Here is a 20,320-nt window from a genome sequence, read left to right on the forward strand (position 1 = left end):
GGCACTGCTATGTACCAAGTGTGGCACCTGCAGCTCCTCATTCCCGAACATACCCAGATCAGTCCAGACAAGCGTGTTTTATTCATCCCTACTAGCAGATGGAGGTACAAGACTTTGGGCTCTGATATACAAGGGTGCCATCTGCAGTCCCTCAGTATTTCTCTACCTCCAGCAGATGGTAGAGGTGCAAACCCTGCAGTCCTGACTGACTGGATATATTAAGGAAACTTGCTCCCCGAGGTGATAGGTTCCTGCAGAAGGGTCGTCCCTCGGGTTGAGCCCGCGACTTTGGGACCACTGAAAGCCAGTGGTCTGGTTCCCTCGGTAGGCCCGAAGCCCTTCCACCGGCCCAAGAGCAGGGAAGTACCCTTTCTTTTGTTTTGTGCTTTCCTGTATATCTGGGCCTTTTAAGTTTAAAGGTTTGTTGTAAAAAAAAAAAAAAAAGCAGCTGTCTGCTTTTGCAACAGCAGATGCGAGTGAGCAGTCTGAGCAGCCTAGCGGGCAGACACCTCGTCGGGCTCGTTGGGTGCGGGCCAGGCAGTAAGTGAGCGGATCGGGGGATTATTAGGAGGAGAGTGGACCCGGTCGGGACAGTTTCACTCCGGTGGGGGCTGGCTGCACTCCCGATCGAGCTGCGCGGTTTTCAGTCACGGGCAGCGGCTTGTTCAGCGCGCCAGTGGGAAATTCTTAGGGCAGTGCGCCCTCTTCAGGGTTTGACAGCTGCCACATGGTATGCCCCTCCCCCTTGCGATTCGGGCCGCATGGAAGCACGGCAAGCATAGGATTTGCCTGTTTTTTTCTTTTTGCCTTTATTTATTTTTTGGTGCTTGCTTTGACGGACAAGCAGCTCAGGGAGACATGTAGGACCTGTGGCAGCCCGTCGCTCTGCCTGAATGACCTCCTCTGCATGGAGTGTGCTGGAGGGGGGAAGGGGGGGGTCTGACATGCAATGAAAGCCGCGGAGGAATCCACGGACTGCAGCAGTGGCGCTTGGGTCACAGGAGGGGGTGGCTATGGCCGCAGAAGCGAAGCCAGGTAGGGGGGCTTTCCCCCGGGGTTCCGGGGGGTCCCCTGCCGTTCCTGTCTCCCATGATTTGACCAAGGAAAAAAGGTCCGGATATCTTGAGCCCTAGCAGCCCCAAGCGCCCTTCGGGGAACCCAGGGGGGTTTTCACCCAAATTTGTACTTTTGCTGTACGAAGCCTTCCTGGCTAAGCAGGCAGGTAAGTGAGGGGTCGCAGAAGGCCCGGCGGGATCGGCAAAGCGAGGGAAGGTCCCCTCTAAAGGCTCCCCGGGCCCGCGAATTCTACCTCCCGAGGGACAGCCTTGTGGTTAGAGCAGTGGACTATGAACCAGGAGACCAAGGTTCAAGTCCCGCTGTCACTCCTTGTGACCTTGGGCAAGTCACTTTACCCTACATTGCTTCAGGTACAAAAACTTACAGGTCGATACAGTAACGTGCAGCTAAAGATTCCCCGTCTGTAACGTGCTGGGAGCGCACAATACAGACGAGTAAGGCGATCCAGCGATACAGTCTCCAGTTTCACGCGTCCTTAGCGCTTCCTAAAATAGACTCATAACCCTTTCCGCACCCAGCATGTAAATGAACGAAAAAGCTGTATAATGAAGGAATTAGCTATTCCCCTCCGATACTGTAACGGGCGCTGATATTATCTCCTCAGTAACCCGCTGTTTTGCCGCGGCCTTAACGTGTTAGTTTACCGCCTCTCCCTAGTAGGAGTTAGTGTAGTGTAGTGTAAAAAACATTGCTTACCCGCCCTGGTCCCGTCCGGTCTCCGGTCCAGCCCGTCCGGTCTCCGGTGTAGCCCCAGTCCGGTCTCCTGCAGCCCGTCCTGTCCCCTCCTCCCGAAGCAAAAAAAAACAAAAAACGAAAAAGTAGCAAGGCTCGGGCCTGCTACGGCAGTCCCTTCTCCCTTCCTCCCGATTTCGCACGGGCATCCATCCAGGCAGAGGGAGCCGACGGCGAAACGACCTCTGGCTCTCTCTGCCTGGATGAACGCACGGCCCCCGCCGGAATGGATGCCCGTGCGATTTTGGCGCTCATGCCATGAGCGCCAAAATCGCACGGCCATTCATCCAGGCAGAGGGAACCGGTGGCGAAAACGGCCCACGGTTCCCTCTGCCTGGATGAATGCACGGCCACCGGCAGTGAAGGAATGGCCGTGCGATTTCAGCGCTGAAGGCAGTCACATCACGGCATGTGACTGCCTTCAGCGCTGAAATCGCACGGCCATTCCTTCACTGCCGGTGGCCGTGCATTCATCCAGGCAGAGGGAACCGTGGGCCGTTTTCGCCACCGGTTCCCTCTGCCTCTCCGGTAGCCCCCACCGGCAGTGAATGAATGCGCGCCTGTGCGACCCCTGCGATTCGGTGCTCAAGGCAGTCACATGCCGTGACGTCACACCTTGAGCGCCGAACCGCAGGGGTCGCACAGGCGCGCATTCATTCACTGCCGGTGGGGGCTGCCTCTCCGGCGCATTCATTCACTGCCGGTGGGGGCTGCCTCTCCGGCAGCCCCCACCGGCAGTGAATGAATGCGCGCCTGTGCGACCCCTGCGATTCGGCGCTCAAGGTGTGACATCACGGCATGTGACTGCCTTGAGCACCGAATCGCAGGGGTCGCACAGGCGCGCATTCATCCAGGCGGATGAATGCGCGTCTGTGCGACCCGGCCTAGATTTAACACGCGACCACCCGCCGCCGGTCGTCTTAAACTAACGCGCGTCCACCCGCCCCCCCGCTGCTGCCGCCGCCTGGAACAGGCGCCCACCCGCCCGCAGCCTAGATTTAACACGCAACCACCGGCCCCCCGGATCCCGCTGCCCGCCGGCCGCCTGGACCCACGCGGCCCTCCGACAGGTATTTAAAAATTTTGTTTTTTACACTTCCTGGTGCCTGCCATTTCAAATGTCATTTGAAATGACATTTGAAATGACAGGTACCAGCGCACCCAGGTTACTGTATAGGCGCTGTATTAAGCGCCTATACAGTAAAATGGGTTACGCGGGCATAACCCTTCCCTAACGCTTTACAGCCGCGGCATGCATTTGCATGCAATTAGAAGAGAGTATCAGGCGCTAGGTCAAGAGAACTGTGTGTGCGGGGAGGAAGGGTGCGCCTGACACTGCCGCACTGTTTTCTACCACGGCCTTACTGTATCGACCCATTAGATTGTAAGCCCTCTGGGGATAGGGAAATACCTACAGTACCTAAATGTAAACCGGTGTGATATCTCAATTGAAATGAATGTCGGTATATAAAAAAAAAATAATAATTTATTTATTTTTATTTATTTATTTAAGTTTTTTATATACCAACATTCAAGACGGTAGTCCCATCATGCTGGTTCACAAGAAACAGGGGTGCAATTATAACAAACTTTACAATTTGAACAATAGTGCAGAAAAGCAGTTACATATAACAAGGAAATCAATAACTTGGAGTGAGAAGGAAAATGAAGATCAGATAATTATATATATGTATAAATAACATTGTAAGAGGTGGCTATTAACGCTATTACTAACGGAGCGTGTTGATTGATGAGGAGTTACATAATGTTGGAGTTAGGAAAGGCCTAGTGGAATTATTATATTATTATAGTGGAATTGCGTCCAATTCCACTATAATAATAGTGGAATTGAACTCGGAAGACTCAGATGAGTCTGAGGAGGATGAGGTATCCTCAGAGGCCAATTGGGAGGGGGACCAGATTGGGGGTCTCCCTCTGGACCCAGGGGACGCTAAAATGGAACAGGGGACCTCGGACGGTCCCGAGGCTGAAGGCGATGATCCACAGGTGATCCATCTTTTCAAGAGAGAGGAGCTTCGCTCGCTTATACCTCTGATATTAGGGGAGTTGGGGATTAAGCTCACCCTGGAGGATTCAGATGCTGAAGGGATTAATCCGTTTCTGGATGGCCTACGGCAGTGGTTCTCAACCGGTGTGTTGCGACACACCAGTGTGTCGCCAAGAAAACGCAGGTGTGTCGCCACACTTCCCGGTCCCCCGCTGACCCAGCTGCTCTCCCTACCCGAGCAAGATAGGTCCTCCACCCGGGCTTAAAACGCTGAAAGCCTGGGTGGAACGTGGCAGGAGAGCTGGAGTCAGTGGCACCGGCATGCTCTCTTCTTCCCCCCCCCCCCCCCCCCCCCCGACCCGGAAGAGGAAGTGGTGATCAGCGGGTGCGTGCTTGGGAAGAAGAGTCCATGCTAATGCATGCAGCGTCTGCTCGAAGAAAAGAGGCGCAACCTGAGGAATGAGCAACGCGGCTGAGAAAAACGAAGAACGTGGTCAAACCCCGCGGTCGATGGGACTTCTTGCTCCGCAAGGGCTGAAAATGGTTGCTGCTGCCTTTAGGGTTAGAAGTGGAGGAGGCTGCTGCTGCCGCTAGTTCGGGGGGGGGGGGGGGAAGAGTGAGTGAATGAGCAAGCATGTGTGTTTGAGTTCCTGTGTGTGAGTGAGTGAGATAGCATGTATGTGAATGATTGAGAGCCTGTACATGTGAAAGAGAGTATGTGTGTGATTGAGAGCTGTTAGATGAGGGAGCATGTGAGTATGTGATTGAGAGCCTGTGTGTGAGAAAAGGACAGCATGTATGTGTGTGATTGAAAGCCTGTGTGTGTAAGCCTGAAAAGATAGACAGCATGTGTGTAAATATGTAATTAAGAGCCTATATAAGTGAGAGAGAAAAAGCATGTCTATATGTGAGCGATTGTGAGCCAGTGTGAGAGAGAGAGGAGAAAGTTCCAAGCAAACCACCCCTCCTGCTAATTCAAAACAATCTCAGGGCACCGGGATATCAAACGTTCCCAGGTATGCAGAGCAAAATTTTTTTTGTATTCTTATTTTCCATTACTGGGTCTTTGTGTCTGCTATTTTGAAATATTTTATTGGTATCTAGAAATTTTTGATATGAGTTTTTAATTATTGGATATTCCATTCACCCGCTGTTTTGAAATAATCTGTTCTTTTTGTTAGTATGGTTTTACTGCTACTGATTTTATATTTCTTGATTTGTTTTATAAGGATGGGTGATGTTTCTTTTTTTCCTTTGTTGCACTGCATACAGAGACTCTGGCTTGTTGCAGTTTCCAATTCAGTTTTTGTCTGCGTTTTGGTCTCTTTATTCTTTGTTAGGTGAGGGTCAGCACATGTGATTCAGGTGAGGTTCTCTGCTGGCGTGTAGTTTCTGTGTAGGGGCTCTATAGCAGCCTGACTTGGTCCGTTTTCCTAATAGGAGATGTATTGGTGTCTTAAGACCTGGTGTAATATTTTCAGTGTTGCCTTTTCTTAGGTAAGGTGGTTACTGTTAAGTGCTGGAAACTGGCGCTGTTTTGGTGTGGGATGTTTACCGTTTATGCAATTTCTGTTCAGACAGAATATGTATCTTTTCCTTGTCATTCTTAACAATAAAAATAATACTGGACCTTTATTTTTTATTTCCGCTGTAAATTGTAATGAGCACTGTGTCACACATGTGAGTATGGTCTGTTAGGTGTGTCACGATGGGAAAAAGGTTGAGAAACTGGTCTACGGAGACCCCCCCAGCGCATTCCCTATTCCGAAGAAATTCCAGAAGTTGATCAACCGGAAGTGGGAGTCCCCCGACTTGGGCCTGTGAATGGGCAGGGCGATGTCCAAGCTTTATCCGCTTCTGCAGGACTATTTGGATGTTCTCGGCAGTGGCGGCAATCACTAAGAAGACCACTATCCCGTTTGCTGGAGCTTCCGCCATGAAGGATGTTCAGGATCGGAAGTTGGAAGTGCATCTTAAGCGAGCGTTTGAGGTCCTGGGGCTCGACCTGCGAGCGGCGGTCTGTGCAAGTCTGATGCATTGGGCCTGTTTGTGTTGGATCCAGAAGCCACAGGAGCAGTCTGCCTCCGAGATTCTTTCCCCAGTCCAGGCGGCCCGCCTGGAGGCTGGGGTTGCCTATAGTGCAGATGCCTTGTATGACCAGGTGAGAACCACGGCCCGCTTTATGGTGTCTGTGGTGGCGGCCAGACGACACTTGTGGCTATGTAACTGGTCAGCGGACCTGTCGTCAGAATCGCAGCTCTGTAATCTTCCCTTTCAGGGGAAACTACTGTTTGGTGAGGATCTCGATCGTCTGATGAAGTCGCTGGGAGAGACGAAGGCAATAGGCTGCCCGAGAATTGAAAGTCTGACCGGAAACCTTTCTTCTCTCGGCCTCTCTTTTGGGAGTCGAGGCGTTTTCGTCAGCCCAAGGTCCTCTGAGGTCTCGGCCCCATGAAAGTCCTCACACAGACAACAGTCCTTTCGGGGGTCTGGAAGGTCATCTAGAGGCGGATCCACCCAGGGAGCGGGTGGCAATAAGTCCTCATAATGAGATCCGGCAGGTCCACTCCTCATCTCTGGTAATCGGGGCAGGCTGGCCCGGTTTTACGGGGAGTGGACCAAGATAATCTCCGACCGGTGTGTCTTGAGCGTGGTGAGAGATGGCTATGCCTTAGAATTTTCTCGCCCTCTGCAGTTGGTGTTTCTGGAGTCACATTGTCTTTCCCAAAGCAAGCAGACGATAGACCAGGAAACGCTTCAGCGTCTGTTAAGTCTGGAGGCGGTTGTGCCTGAACCAATGTCCGAACAGAGGCAAGGCAGATATTCCATCTACTTCGTGGTGCCCAAGAAGGAAGGCACGTTCCGCCCTATCTTAGACCTGAAGAAGTTCAACCAGAGTTTGAAGGTACCACATTTTCGGATGGAGACGTTGAGCACCGTAATTGCAGCAGTACAGGGAGGAGAGTTTTTGGCATCTCTGGATCTCACCGAGGCTTATCTGCATATCCCCATCCGTCAGGAGCACCAATATATTTCTCAGAATCATGGTTCTGGGACAGCATTATCAGTTTCAAATGCTTCCTTTCGGACTGGTCACCGCCCAGCGGACCTTTATGAAGGTGATGGTAGTAGTGGCAGTGGTTCTGCAACGGGAGGGATTTCTGGTACATCTATACTTGGACAACTGGCTGATCCGGGCGAAGTCACTAGAAGAGTGTGTGCGGTCTGTGGACAGAGTTCGGTCACTCCTGGAATCTCTGGGCTGGGTCTTAAATGTGCAGAAGAGTCATCTGGTCCCCTCCCGTTCCCTTGAATACTTGGGAGCCCATTTCGACACTCAGCGGAGCAGAGTGTTTCTCACAGACGACAGGGTGAACAAGATTCAGGGACAGGTAGCGCGTCTGCTGCGTCTATAGGTGCCGAAGGTCTGGGAATATTTGCAGGTCCTGGGCTCGATGGCGTCCACGATGGAACTGCTGCCCTGGGCGTTTTGCCTACTTGAGGCCACTGCAGAGAGTGCTGTTGCCCCGTTGGAATCTTCTGTCGCAACAATATTTTCTGCCCCTGTCTCTGATGGAGCCAGCCAGGTCCAGTCTGGCCTGGTGGATGACACGCGAAGCAATCTGGAGAAGGGAATGCCTCTCGAGGTCCAGATTGGGTGGTGGTCACCACAGATGCCGGTCTTCGGGGCTGGGGAGCGGTTTGTCTGGGCAAGTCTGCTCTCAGGGCCTTTGGTCAGCGTCGGAGCAGGCGTAGTCCATCAATCGCCTGGAGACTAGAGCGGTACGCAGAGCTCTAGAGCAGTTTCTACCCTTGGTCCGCGATCGGATAGTACGAGTTTTCTCAGACAACTCGACCACGGTAGCTTACATCAACCGCCAGGGTGGAACCAAGAGTCCTGCGGTAGCGCAGGAGGCTCAGTTCGAGTGGGCAGAGCTTCGTTTCGAGGGAATCGCCACGTCGCAGGAGACAACAATGTCCAAGTGGATTACCTCAGCCAACAACAGTTGGATCCGGGAGAGTGGGAACTCTCTCAAAGGGCCTGGGAACTCCTCTGTGAGTGGTGGGGGACCCCGCGGTTCGATCTCATGGCAACGAGTCTCAATGCCAAGATGCAAAGGTTCTTCAGCTGCTGGAGAGAGTCCGGGGCGATGGGGCTCGATGCCCTGGTATGTCTGTGGCTGACCGGGGTTCTCCTGTATGTCTTCCCTCCATGGCCGCTGATAGCGAAGGTGCTCAGGTGAGTAGAGGGTCACACAGGGTAGTGATAATGGTGGCTCCAGAGTGGCCTCACCGCCCATGGTTCGCGGATCTGGTGCGTCTGGCAGGGGACGATACGCCATGTCTGACCCACCTACTGGATCTCCTTCGTCGGTGTCCTATATTTTCCGATCGGGATGATCGCTTCTGTCTCGCGGCCCGGCTTTTGAGAGGAGGCGATTGTGTGCGAGAGGGTATTCGGAACCTGTAATTGCCACGCTTCTCCAAGCACGACGCCCTTCTAGCTTGTGAGCCTATTCCAGGGTATGGAAGGTTTTTGAGGCCTGGTGTGGCAACAGGGATTGGACCCTCTTCAGGTTTCGGTGTCCCATATTTTGTTCTTTTTGCAGGAGGGTTTATCCAAAGGATTAGCCCATAGTACCCTTCGAGTCCAGGTTTCCGCTTTGGGCTTTCTCAGAGGGGAGAATACAGGGGAAGTCCTTGGCTTTCCATCCGGATGTGGTGCATTTTCTACAGGGAGTCAAGCATCTCCGTCCACCCCTGCATCACATTTGTCCGGAATAGAACCTCAATCTCGCGTTGCGGGCCCTTTGCGAAGAGCTTTTCGAGCCTCTGAGCCGGACATCTTTGAAGATCCTTACTCTGAAGATGGTCTTTTTGGTAGCTATCTGTTCGGCTACAAGGATTTCGGAATTGCAGGCACTTTCGTGCCATGATCCGTTCCTCTGGATATCGTCGGATAAGGTGTCCTTGCGAATGGTGCCTTCGTTTGATCGTTTCTTCCTAAGGTGGTGTCGGATTTTCATGTGAACCAATCAGTGGAGTTGCCTGGGTTTCCGGATTGGGATAGGGATCCCTCGATGGGTTGGGAGCTTCATCTTTTGGATGTGAGACGAGTGGTATTGCGTTACTTGAAAGTCACTAACGCTTTCCGTCGTTCGGATCATTTGTTCGTCCTGTTCGGGGGAGTGAAGAAGGGCGAAAAGGCGTCTTTGTCTCGTTGGTTGAAAGAGACTATCTCTGCAACTTATGTATCCAAAGGAAGAGTGCTTCCAGTGGGGCTTAGAACTCAATCGACTCGAGCTCAGGCGACGTTTTGGGCTGAGTGTCAGCTGGTGTCTCCACAGGAGATCTGTAGAGCGGCGGTGTGGTCCTCATTGCACACTTTTACCAAGCATTATCGTTTGGATGTGCGGGCCCCGGAGACGGCCCCTTTTTGGGGAGAGTGTTCTTTGAGTGGGTCTTTTGGGTTCCTGCCCAGTATAAGAGGGCTTTGGTACATCCTGCTTGTCTGGACTGATCTGGGTATGTTCAGGAAAGGAAAATTGGTTCTTACCTGCTAATTTTCGATCCTGTAATACCACAGATCAGTCCAGAGGCCTGCCTTGAGGATCTCTGCCGAAAGACTGCTTGGTCTACTGCTGTAGTAATTTGCAAAGCAGATTTGTCATTTTTTGGCTTTGAGTTCTCGGTTTAATGTTTTCTGCATTGTTATCTAGTTGGTCAGGGGTATCCATGTTGGGAGCCTCGTTCGCTCTTTATTTTACTTATCTTGGCTTGGGTATTGATTAATACTGAGGGACTGCAGGTGGCACTCTCATATATCAGAGCCTAAAGTTTTGTTCTCTACCTCCATCTGCTGGTAGGGATGAATAAACCCGCTTGTCTGGACTGATCTGTGGTATTACAGAAACGAAAATTAGCAGGTAAGAACCAATTTTCCTGTATTTCTCTGTCTCCAACAGATGGTGGGGGTGCATATCTGCAACTCTGGGCTGAATTCTCTGGAGTTGGTTGCTCCCAGAGGTGCCAGGTTCCGTTTTGGGCCATTCCTCGGGTAGAGCAGGGCGAACGGGGGGTTGGATACCCCTGACAGTGATAGCCCGAGTGTCCCAGGACCCCCGATAGCCAGGGAACTGGCTTCCTCAGAGTCCCAAAGCCTCCATCTGAGTGTCAACTGGCCCAGGGGACAGTTTTGTTTTTTTCCTTGATTGAAAAGTTGTTTTTCCCCTAAATTTATTTTGTCAGTGGCTCTGCTGGGTGCCTCAGTCTGCTCGGTAGGGCTGAGCCAGGCAGCCTCTCAAGCGTAGGAGGGCTCTGGAGGGGGGAGCAGGCAGCCTTTTCAGGGCCGCGGGACTTCCCTTGTCGACGGAGGTAGGTGCTTTGGTTATTGCTAGTGCTCGGCGGTGCCGAACTAATTTTATCGCGGCAGCCATTTTTTTTGTTCTTTTCTTTCCCGGCTGCCTTCCTGCGTGTCTGCTCAGTGGGCCCAGGCTATTTTTGGCGCGTGCGCCATTTTTGAAGATTGCTATGATCGGGGTTCCCGGGGATGTCGCTGCGGGGCAAAAATAGCAGAAAAGTCTCTAGTAGAAGCATGTGAAGCCTGTAGTGAGTGGTTGGCTTACCTGGACTCCATCTCCCTGTGCACTTCTTGTGCTGCGGGGGGAGGGGGAGGGGGCCTCTTCTAAAGGGTTGAAGCCCAAGAAGGCTGCGCGGGTGTCAGCGTCTGGGGCAAGACTCCTGCAACCTCAGCTGCACCTATCATGGAGTCCCAGGAAGACCCTCACCCTCTGTCTCCCGTGGTACGGGAACCGAGACAGGGGGCAGAGAGTCAGATTCCAGTGTGAAGAAACGGGCCCGGGTGTGTTTTCGCCCGAGTTCGTGCCCTCATGCATGTGGCTTTTTTGGCCAGGAAGTCGGCGAAGCGCAAACCCCAGATGGGCAGTTGGGGGCTCCTGAAACATCCCAGGTCATGCGCCGACTCTCGGGTCTCATGTGCTATCTTGGCCTGTGGGGATCTCGACGGCTTGGATGACCCGCAGGGGGAAGACATACCCTCGCCCCAGGAGGATGCCGCGGCAGACCCAGATGAGACACTCAGCCCAAATCTGGATGCTGGCGGGTCCGATCAGATGCAGGGGGAACCTGGGGCGGAAGGGGATGATCCACGTGTGGTTCATCTGTTTAAGAAGGAGTTGTGACCCCTTATTCCTCTGGTGCTGGAGGAATTGGGGCTGAAACTTGCTCAGGAAGAGTCTGATAACGAAGGGGTTAACCCGGTCCTGGTTGGGCTTAGGGGCCCACCCAGTGCCTTCCCTATCCCGAAGAAAATCCAGAAGCTTATTAGTTGGGAATGGGACACTCTGGAGGCAGGCCTCAAGGTCAGCCAGGCGATGGCTAAACTGTATCTGGTGCTCGAGGAACATTTGAAGCGCCTTAAGACTCCAAATGTGTCAGCGTTCACTAAGAAGACAACCATCCCGGTGGCGGGAGCCGTGGCTCTAAGAGATGTTCAGGACCGCAAACTGGAATTTCACCTTAACAGACTGTTTGAGGTTTCCCCTTTGAGTCTTCGAGTGGAGGTCTGTGCGAGCATGATGCAGCACGCCTGTTTGTGTTGGATTCAGAAACCTCAGGTGCCGCAGTTTCTCCAGTCGCTGGGCTTGGGTGATCAATGGTGCGAAAAGTCATCTGACCCCATCGCAGTCCCTGGAATATCTGGGAGCTCGTTTCGACACCCAGATCAGCAAGGTGTTCCTCACAGCGGACAGGATGCGCAAGTTACAGCAACAAGTGCTTCACATTCTACATCTTCAAATTCCCAGAGTTTGGGACTATCTGCAGATTCAGGGCTCCATGGCATCCATGTTGGAGTTAGTGCCATGGGCCTTTGCTCATTGTTGGTACATCCCACTGGACTGGACTGATCTGGGTATGTTCAGGAAAGGAAAATTGGATCTTACCTGCTAATTTTCATTCCTATACCACAGATCAGTCCAGAGGCCCGCCCTGGTAGACATACCGAAAGACTGACTTGCCTGGTGGTTAGCCGCTGTATATAAGAAGTCTCTAAGGGATTTTCCTTGTTCTTTTTGAATGTTGTGGGCTAAGGTCCGGATCTGGGGTTCCAGGTTCAGGGGAATCCAACCCTTGAGTTTTTTTGTTTTGTTGTTCGCCCTGATGGAGTTTTTATAAGTTTTTTTTTTTCTATTGTATCTTGGCTTGGGTATTAATCAATACTGAGGAGCTGCAGGTGGCATACTTGGTATATAGCAGTGCCTCAAAGCTTTGTTCTCTGCCTCCATCTGCTGGTGGGAGTGCATAACCCACTGGTCTGGATTGATCTGTGGTATTACAGGAATGAAAATTAGCAGGTAAGACCCAATTTTCCTATTATTCCTGGCCTTACTGTGATTCAGCTCTCCATACTCTTTTTATTAACCATCATATGCTATACTGAATAATCAAGTTTTTAGATCTTTTCTAAACCGCTTAGAATCTTTCTGGATGCGCATGAAATCTCGCATTGTGTGCCATATCTTTGGACCTGCAGTTGAAAACGCCCTTTCTCTCACCTCACTCAGGTGTGCAGAGTGTAACGATGGAATTTGTATTAGGCTTTTGTTTGCAGATCTCAAGTTTCAAGGTGGAACATATAAGTGTAGTGAAGCATTTAACCAATCAATATTATTATTGTTCATGTTATATAGAATACAAAGTACTTTGTGTTGTATCCTGAATTTGACTGGTACCCAATGCAATATTTTCAAAACGGATTACTTTTCGCAAAGAGTCCTATTTCTTTCCCCTCCTGTTTCCAATTCAGGGGTTAATTGATCTTGAATGGAATGCCCGGGAGACAGGTTTTGAAGGGTGGTGCGCTTTGGCGGATTTGTACCCCTTGGTATTTGCTGTTACCAAGCAAAACACTGTTCTGGTGGAAAGAGGGGCAGCGCTAAAAGATGCTCAGGACAGGAAGCTATCCTTAAACAGGTTGTTGAGGCCATGGCAATGAAGTTGCAAATTGCTTGCTGCTGCCTGGTGGCTTGGGCTGGTTTGTCTTCTCTCTCAGGAGACACAAGGAGCGGGGTCCAGTGGCGGATCAGTGAAGGACCGGGAGCTGCATTCTTAGCCGATACAAGCTGTGACTTGGTGTGGATGGCCACTAGAGGGATGGCTTCCATGATATAGCTAGGTGCCAGTTCTGGCTGCAAAATTGGTCAGCAGACACTATTTCCAAATCCAGTCTCATAAGGTTACCCTTTAAGGTTCTCTTTTATTCGGGAGTGAATTGGAGAAGATGACAAATAGCTGGGAAGAATCCAAGAATCCTCGATTGCCAGAGGACAAAAAGGTAGGGTTGCATCCTTTTGGTGCGAAAGGCCGCTCCCAGTAATTCCTGTCTGTTTTTTTCTTAGAAAAGACAACTACTCAAAAGTTACGTCCTTTGGAAGATTTCAGACTTTTTGGCCCAAGAAGCCTTGTAAGGCCGGAAGCTCTGGGGCCGGAGCATCTTGATCTTCACAATGAATGTGTGCAGGCTCACTTCATGGATCAGGAGATAGGTGGGTGTCTAGCTCGCTTTTATCAGAGGTGGGTCCAGATTAAGATGGAGGTGGTAAAAGACGGCTATGCTCTAGAAGTTCTCAGAGTTCCTCCAGATGCATTTACAGTCTCTCCATACAACTATTTACAGATGAAAGTGACACTGGAGATTACATTTAGGAGGCTTTTGGATTTGATGACCATAATTACTGTTCCCAGATCGCAAGAAAATACAAGGCAGTACAAAAAGGGAAATTTCTCATGTCTCTCAACCATCAACTGTTCCTATGCTTCTCCATTCTGGGACAGCCTTATCAATTTCAGGCCCTGCCCTTCGAACTGGCTACTGTGCCCCAGACCACCTCTAAGGTCATGGTAGTGGTAGTGATGTCTCTGCATAAGGATGGTATCCGTGTCCATCCGTTTTCTGGATGATTTGGTTGATTCGGGCCTAAAATACAGAAGAGTCATTTGGCATTTTGCAAGGTATTCTCCTTGCTTCAGGAGCAAGGCTGGGTGGTGAACTTGGCCAAGAGCAGTTTACAACCTTCTCAGATGTTAAGAATATTTGGCGTGCAATTCGATATGGAGAAGGGCAGGGAGTTTATACTGGAGAGTACCATTCAGAAGTGACTTTCTCAAGTTCAGGCCTGACAGTGTGATCTTACTTGCAGGTCATGGGATCGATGGCAGCCCCATTGGATGTCGTCCCCTGGGTGAGAGCACACATGTGACCCCCTTCTGCGCGCGTTGCTGTCCAGGTAGATTCCACAGTTGCAGGAGTACACAGTGAGACTCCACTTGTCATCGGAGGCGAGGGTCCATTTGCAGTGGTGGTTACAAAGCGGATCATTTCAGGAAGAAGGTTTCCTTGGCAGCACTGGACTGCTTAGTGCGCATGACAGATGTGAGCCTTCTGGATTGTGGACCATCAATCAATTGGAAGTACATGCAGTTTGGCTAGCATGCTTGAAGTCGCCGAGCGGCTAACAGCTCGAACAGTAAGGATAAAGTCGGACAGTGCCACGACAGTAGCCTACATTAATCATCAAAGCGGAATTGGAATCCAACAGGTGTCACTAGAGGTAGATGTGCTCATGGTGTGGGCAAAACAGCATCTCTAGGACATATTTGCCTCCCACATTGCTTGGAAGGGCAATGTAAGGGCCGACTTTCTCAGCAGACAGGTCTTGGACCCAGGAGAGTGGGAGTTAACAAACGAGGCCTTTCAACCTGGATTTACTGGCAAGCTTCAACAACACGAAGGTACCACGGTTCTTCAATCGCAGAAGGGATCCAAGAGCACTGGGAATTGAGGATCTCTTTTAGGTTTGACTGTGGACCGGGGTGTGATATGCCTTCCTGCCATGGCCAATGACAGGCAGGGTCATTTGGGAGATTGTGAGTTAGACCGAAACTTTACCTCTACTGGCTCTGGATTGGTCCTGGAGGCTGTCGTATGCCGATCTTCAGAGGCTACCGGTGGACAGTCCTCTGACTACCACTCAGGAAGGAGCTGTTGCATCAAGGGCCCATACTGCAGGGCAATCCTTGATTCGTCTTATGATTTGGCCCTTGAGAGGGCTCGGTTGCTGAAGCGTGGTTTTTCTTCTGCAGTGATTTCCACCTTGCTCCGAGCCAGGAGGTTTTCTATATCTCTAGCTTATGTTAGAATTTGAAGAGTGTTTGAGAGCTGATGTGAGGAGTGAGGTTCTTACCCTATTAAAGTTGAAATTCTATTGATATTGGAATGTTTGCAGAAAGGCTTGGCCTTAAACACTCTGAAGGTGCAGCAGCTCTCGCTTGCTATAGAGGGCGGGTCAACAACATACCCTTGTCTTCCCATCCTGATGTGTCCAGGTTTTTGAAGGGAGTTAAGGATCTCAGTCATTCCTTGCAGCTACCGGTGTCTCTTTGGGACCTGAGTCGGATCTAGTGTTTTTTGGCGGGTCCTTCATTTTGGCTACTGCATGGTCTCTTTGCTGCTGCTCACCTTGAAAACAGTTTTTCTGGTAGCAATCTTTTCGCACGATGGGTCTCTGAGCTGCAAGCTCTTTCTTGCCATGAGCCATTTTTTACAAATGACTCTGGAGATTGGATAGTTTAGGCTGTACCTTCTTTTTTTTATTTTGTCAAAAGTGGTTTCAGAGTTTCATTTGAATCAGTCTATTTCACTGCCCATGCTAGGCAAGGATAGAAATGTATGTGATTATAGTCTGTTGCAGGCCTTGGATGTCAAGCAGCATCTGGTATGGTATTTGAAAATTAATCGCTCTTTTAGGAAGTCTGATAGACTGTTTATACTCCATGGTAGAGGTAAACAAGGAGAACCGGCAATGTAGGTGGCTGTAGCTTGTTGGGTAAAAGAGGTCATCATAGCCACCTATGTGCATGCAGATGTCCCTTTGCCTGAACAGATCAGGGCGCATTCCACTAGAGCTTGTGGGCAGAGCTTTGGTTGTATCCCGTTGAGATTTACTGAGCAGCAATGTAGTTCTCCTTATACATTTTAGCCAAGCATTACTGCTTGGAAGTTAGGGCTCAGGAGGTCACGGCTTCCATGCTTGCGATATTGACAGAACCGTGGGCAGCCTCCCATCCTTTTCAGGAATAGTTTTGGTACATCTTACAGGTGTGGATTGGCCTGCCTGAGTGCAGAGGAAGCAGAAATTATACTTACCTGATAATTTCCTTTCCTGTAAGGAAGGCAGGCCAATGCACTACCCGCCCTGGTCTACCTACTTGCTTTTAGTTCGTCCTTTACATGCGGACGATGAAGAGTGTTATTTTTGATTGTTTGAAGGACTGGTAAGTGAGTTAACCAGCCTATAATATTAATATATGTTAACCTTTTTGCTCAGCTTAGTGTTTTCCTGTTGGTTGGAAGCATAAGTGGTTAACTGTTAGTAGTCGTGTTCAATTATAATCAGTTTGTTCACAGCATGGCTTTTCTAGAGATACTGGCAGGTTGATGTTGGGGCAGGGCTATATGTCAGTGACATCAGCAGGTCAGCTTTACTCTAATGCCATCTGCTGGTAGGAGTGCATAACCCACTGGAGTGGATTGGCCTGCCTTCCTTAAGAGAAAAGGAGATTCAGGTAAGTAGTAATTTTTTTTAATTTTACATTTTGCACAGCATAACCCCAGTCTTAGATATGTAGTGTAAAAGATCTTAACAGTACTTTTGATGTGGCACAAGGCTCCTACTAGTATATCCAAATCATGTGATAAAATTGTTCTTACTGCATACTTTACTGTAGACTACATTATTTTAAGAACATTGTGACTTTTCCCATTTTAATTAATGACACAGTTAAAATTAAACTGATTTTTGTTTATATTCCCAGGCATCAGGTACTAATAAAAAGACATCAAAAGCAAAGAAATTAATTGAAAAAGCAAAGGCTATACAGCACAGTATATCAAAGGCTAGTGTAGAAACACCAACATCTCTGAGACGATCTTCTAGACAACAGGTCCTGGCCGAAAGAAAACATTTATGTGAAAGTGAGGTAAGCTCCAGTTAAAGGGCAAATCATTTTGTTGATCAGGTTCTGTATTTCTTTCCACATAAATTAAGTTTAAAGTGATTTTTAGGGTAGATGCTACTTTACCAAGCAGAACACTAATCTAATAGTATGATGTTACCCAATCTATCATAAAAATGTATTTTAACCAAATGTAACAGTTCCTGAAAGATGGATTTATTCATAAACATCCTGGGAAAACTCTTCCACTTACTTTCCTAGGGTAAGCATTCTAGGGGATCCATTGAGAATGGATCATCCAGCTAAGGAAGAAATATAGTTACTGGCCTGCAGGAGGGAAAAGCGTGGTTTGATTTGGACCCAGGGTATCATTTTCTTGTCCAATATTTCTCTGCTTCTCCTATTCCACTTCACTAACTTCTGAAGCTAAAGGCTAGTGTAAACCCAGGCAACCGAGGGCAGTATACAAAGTACTAGCTCAGAAACTGATCTCTTCCAATCCAGATCTAAATAGAAAATTCGCCTTGCAGAAGTAAAATGCTATTAACTAAAATTAATACTCACTGAGGGTAAATAATTCAATAGGTTCTCTATACCTATACAATGACATACACATTAGAAAACACACAATTCTTATAACACATCAAACACCAATCCATGCAAACATTTTTTTATTGAGACCACATAATTAAAAAATATCTATCTAGACAATAAATACTATCTAGCTCATGCACTCATTCACAACCCTTCCATTCAACCACTAAAAAGATACGCAGTACATATTCTTTTAACATTCATAAACATAATATGGCATATTCATCATCTAGTGGAAAGTGTACATGGAGTTACAGCTCAGGATTTCAATAAACATCTCTATAATGTAAACAGTGTTATATGCAGATATTGTCGTTTGTCCAATCGAGAATTCAACAAATTACACCGTCACAATATTTTTGCACCGCTGAACATCTAATATGTCTCACCACTTGGAAACAATCACATCCAATAAACTCATCCTATTTCAAAACGTAGAATCGGCACTGTCCAATGGACTCATCTGACAAGGGATCCTTGTTTCACCTGAAAAAAACGGGCTTCTTCAGGGATAAGTTTTTGCCAAAACTGTGCTCGCCAACAATTTCACTTAAATCAAACACACAATACAATTTAAATATCTGCTCAAAAAATCACAAACAATCTATATCCCATTCAAACCATGAACCTTACCTTACACAACGTCCATGCATTCATGCTAATGAAACCGTCAATTCTCAGGTCTCAGAATTAATTTCAACTCGTCGAAAATGTTTAATCACATTTAAAGAGTGCTTTATAGAATATGTTTCAAACTGTTACATCCAGTCGCAGAAACTGCAACCAAAAAGATAATTACAAATTAAAATAACCAGAGAAAATAGGCACGCTTACCTGAGCAAACGCCGAGCTGGGCACATACTCACGTCAAAGACCGGAAGTGACGAAAACAACCCACAGGTAATGACACAAAACACGGTCTACACGCACTCTTATATACAAGGAAATTCCTCTCATCAATCAAACGTCAAACCACTAATAAACTCAATATATACATCAAAGCCCATACTTAATGACCATCCATCTGAAATTGCCCCTAAGGGCTCATCAAACAATCGCACCCGAAAACAGTCTAAACACTAGGTTACTAAAAGCAATCCATTCAATCGGACCATTAAGTCCATGGGAGGAATGATATTACATTCATATGTAAAACTTTGTTAAACACACTTCAACACTAAGAATAAACTTAATACACATATTAATGACCACCCATCTGAATTTGCCCTTAAAGGCTCATCAAACAACACATCCAATAACCCTCTAGTCACTTAATCATGTGATCACTGTCCATTCAATCGGACCATTAAGTCCATGGGGGGAAATAGTATTCCATTCATATATGAATCTTTGTTCAACACGTCTCAATATTAAGGATAAATCACCCCCTAGATCTAATCCAACTTTTTTGATCACAAAAAACTTCAATTCATCCACACTATGTTTGTCCATCCAAAGATTAACTAAAGGGGCATTTTCCTTACACAATCTGATCCTACTTCTATACTAATATACATTGGACAAACTACAAGATCCTTATGGATCTTGTAGTTTGTCCAATGTATATTAATAGACATGGACATAAAATCGCGTACACTACTCCCACAGTATCACATGTAAACAATTCTGGAAGTACATAAGTATGTTTCAAGTTGGGATGTTGAAACCTTTGTAAAATCAATGCATGACAGCAAATTGAACAAGAACCACAAGTTTGCTGACCATAAATCGATCCCTCACCAACTTTTGTACCCCGCTGGTACAGATTGTCCCATAAATTCTTGCGTTTTTTAATCGCAAAAATCGGACTTTCATCAAACATTTTTAAAGGAGATAGAACATTCCAATATTTCCTCACTAATTCTTTAATTTGCGATGATTTAGATGAATATGGAATGGAACAAATCATTCTAGATGGGGCTTCATTCTGTGATTTAATCAATAGATTATCCCTGTTGGCAAAAAATGCACGCTTATAAGCTTTTTTGATAACTGATTTTGTATAACCACGAGCTAGAAATTTATCACTCAAGACTTGCGCTTGTCTTTTAAATTCATCAACTGATGAACATAAGCGTCTATACCGTAAAACTTGTCCGGTAGGAATGTTATTTTTCAACTGTCTTGAGTGGAAGCTGTGAAAATGCAACAGACTGTTTTTATCAGTGGGTTTTCTATACACTGTAGTGGCAATCTTGTTATGAAGCAGATAAACCTTCACATCTAAAAATGAAACTGAGCATGGATCCATGGTGACAGTAAATTTCAAATGCGAATCTCCCTCATTGATCTCTTGCCAAAACAATTTCAGATGTTCTACAGTTCCTCTCCAAATCAAAAAAGCATCGTCTATATACCTCCCCCACTAAACCACCCAGTCAAACCATGCAGAAGCATATACTACCCGATTCTCAAAATAAGAGACATATAAACACGCAATGGTTGGAGCTATGGGAGACCCCATAGGTATGCCTGTAATTTGCAAAAAGAAACTAGATTTATAAGAGAAACAACTACACGTCAACACAATCTCTGCAATGCTCATCAAAAATTGAAATTTCATATCAAAAAATTCCATCGATTCAATTTCTGCTCTAATATCTAATGCAGCAGATTGAGGCACGTTAGTATAAAGAGCAGTAATGTCGGCAGTAGCCAATAGAACATCCTCTTCAAATGCTGGTAACTGATCCACTTGATTTATAAAATCAATGGAATCCCTAATATGCGATGGTATAAGTAACACTTTTGGCTGCAAGATTTTATCCAGATATTTGGCTAAAGGTTCTAAAACGGAACCTATTCCTGAAACTATAGGTCTCCCGGGGGGGGTGGGGGGGGAGACAAAGATTTGTGTACCTTAGGAAGGATAAA

The 20,320-nt window shown here is 47.8% G+C and overlaps 1 protein-coding gene across 2 annotated transcripts in view; it reads left to right on the forward strand.

Moving 5' to 3' along the window:
- The window catches only part of ATAD5 (ATPase family AAA domain containing 5), a 259,487-nt gene that overhangs the window by 14,865 nt on the left and 224,302 nt on the right, over positions 1-20,320 (forward strand). For both annotated transcript variants that reach the window (XR_003856559.1, XM_029600713.1), the window contains exon 4: positions 16,712-16,876. Coding sequence is in view for 1 of the 2 variants with exons in the window: in XM_029600713.1 (XP_029456573.1) it covers positions 16,712-16,876 (165 nt within the window). In the remaining variant the exon portion in view is untranslated. The remainder of the gene's footprint in view (positions 1-16,711; positions 16,877-20,320) is intronic.

The sequence above is a fragment of the Rhinatrema bivittatum genome, chromosome 4 (assembly GCF_901001135.1).
Source record: "Rhinatrema bivittatum chromosome 4, aRhiBiv1.1, whole genome shotgun sequence".
In the NCBI taxonomy this organism is placed as follows: domain Eukaryota; kingdom Metazoa; phylum Chordata; class Amphibia; order Gymnophiona; family Rhinatrematidae; genus Rhinatrema; species Rhinatrema bivittatum.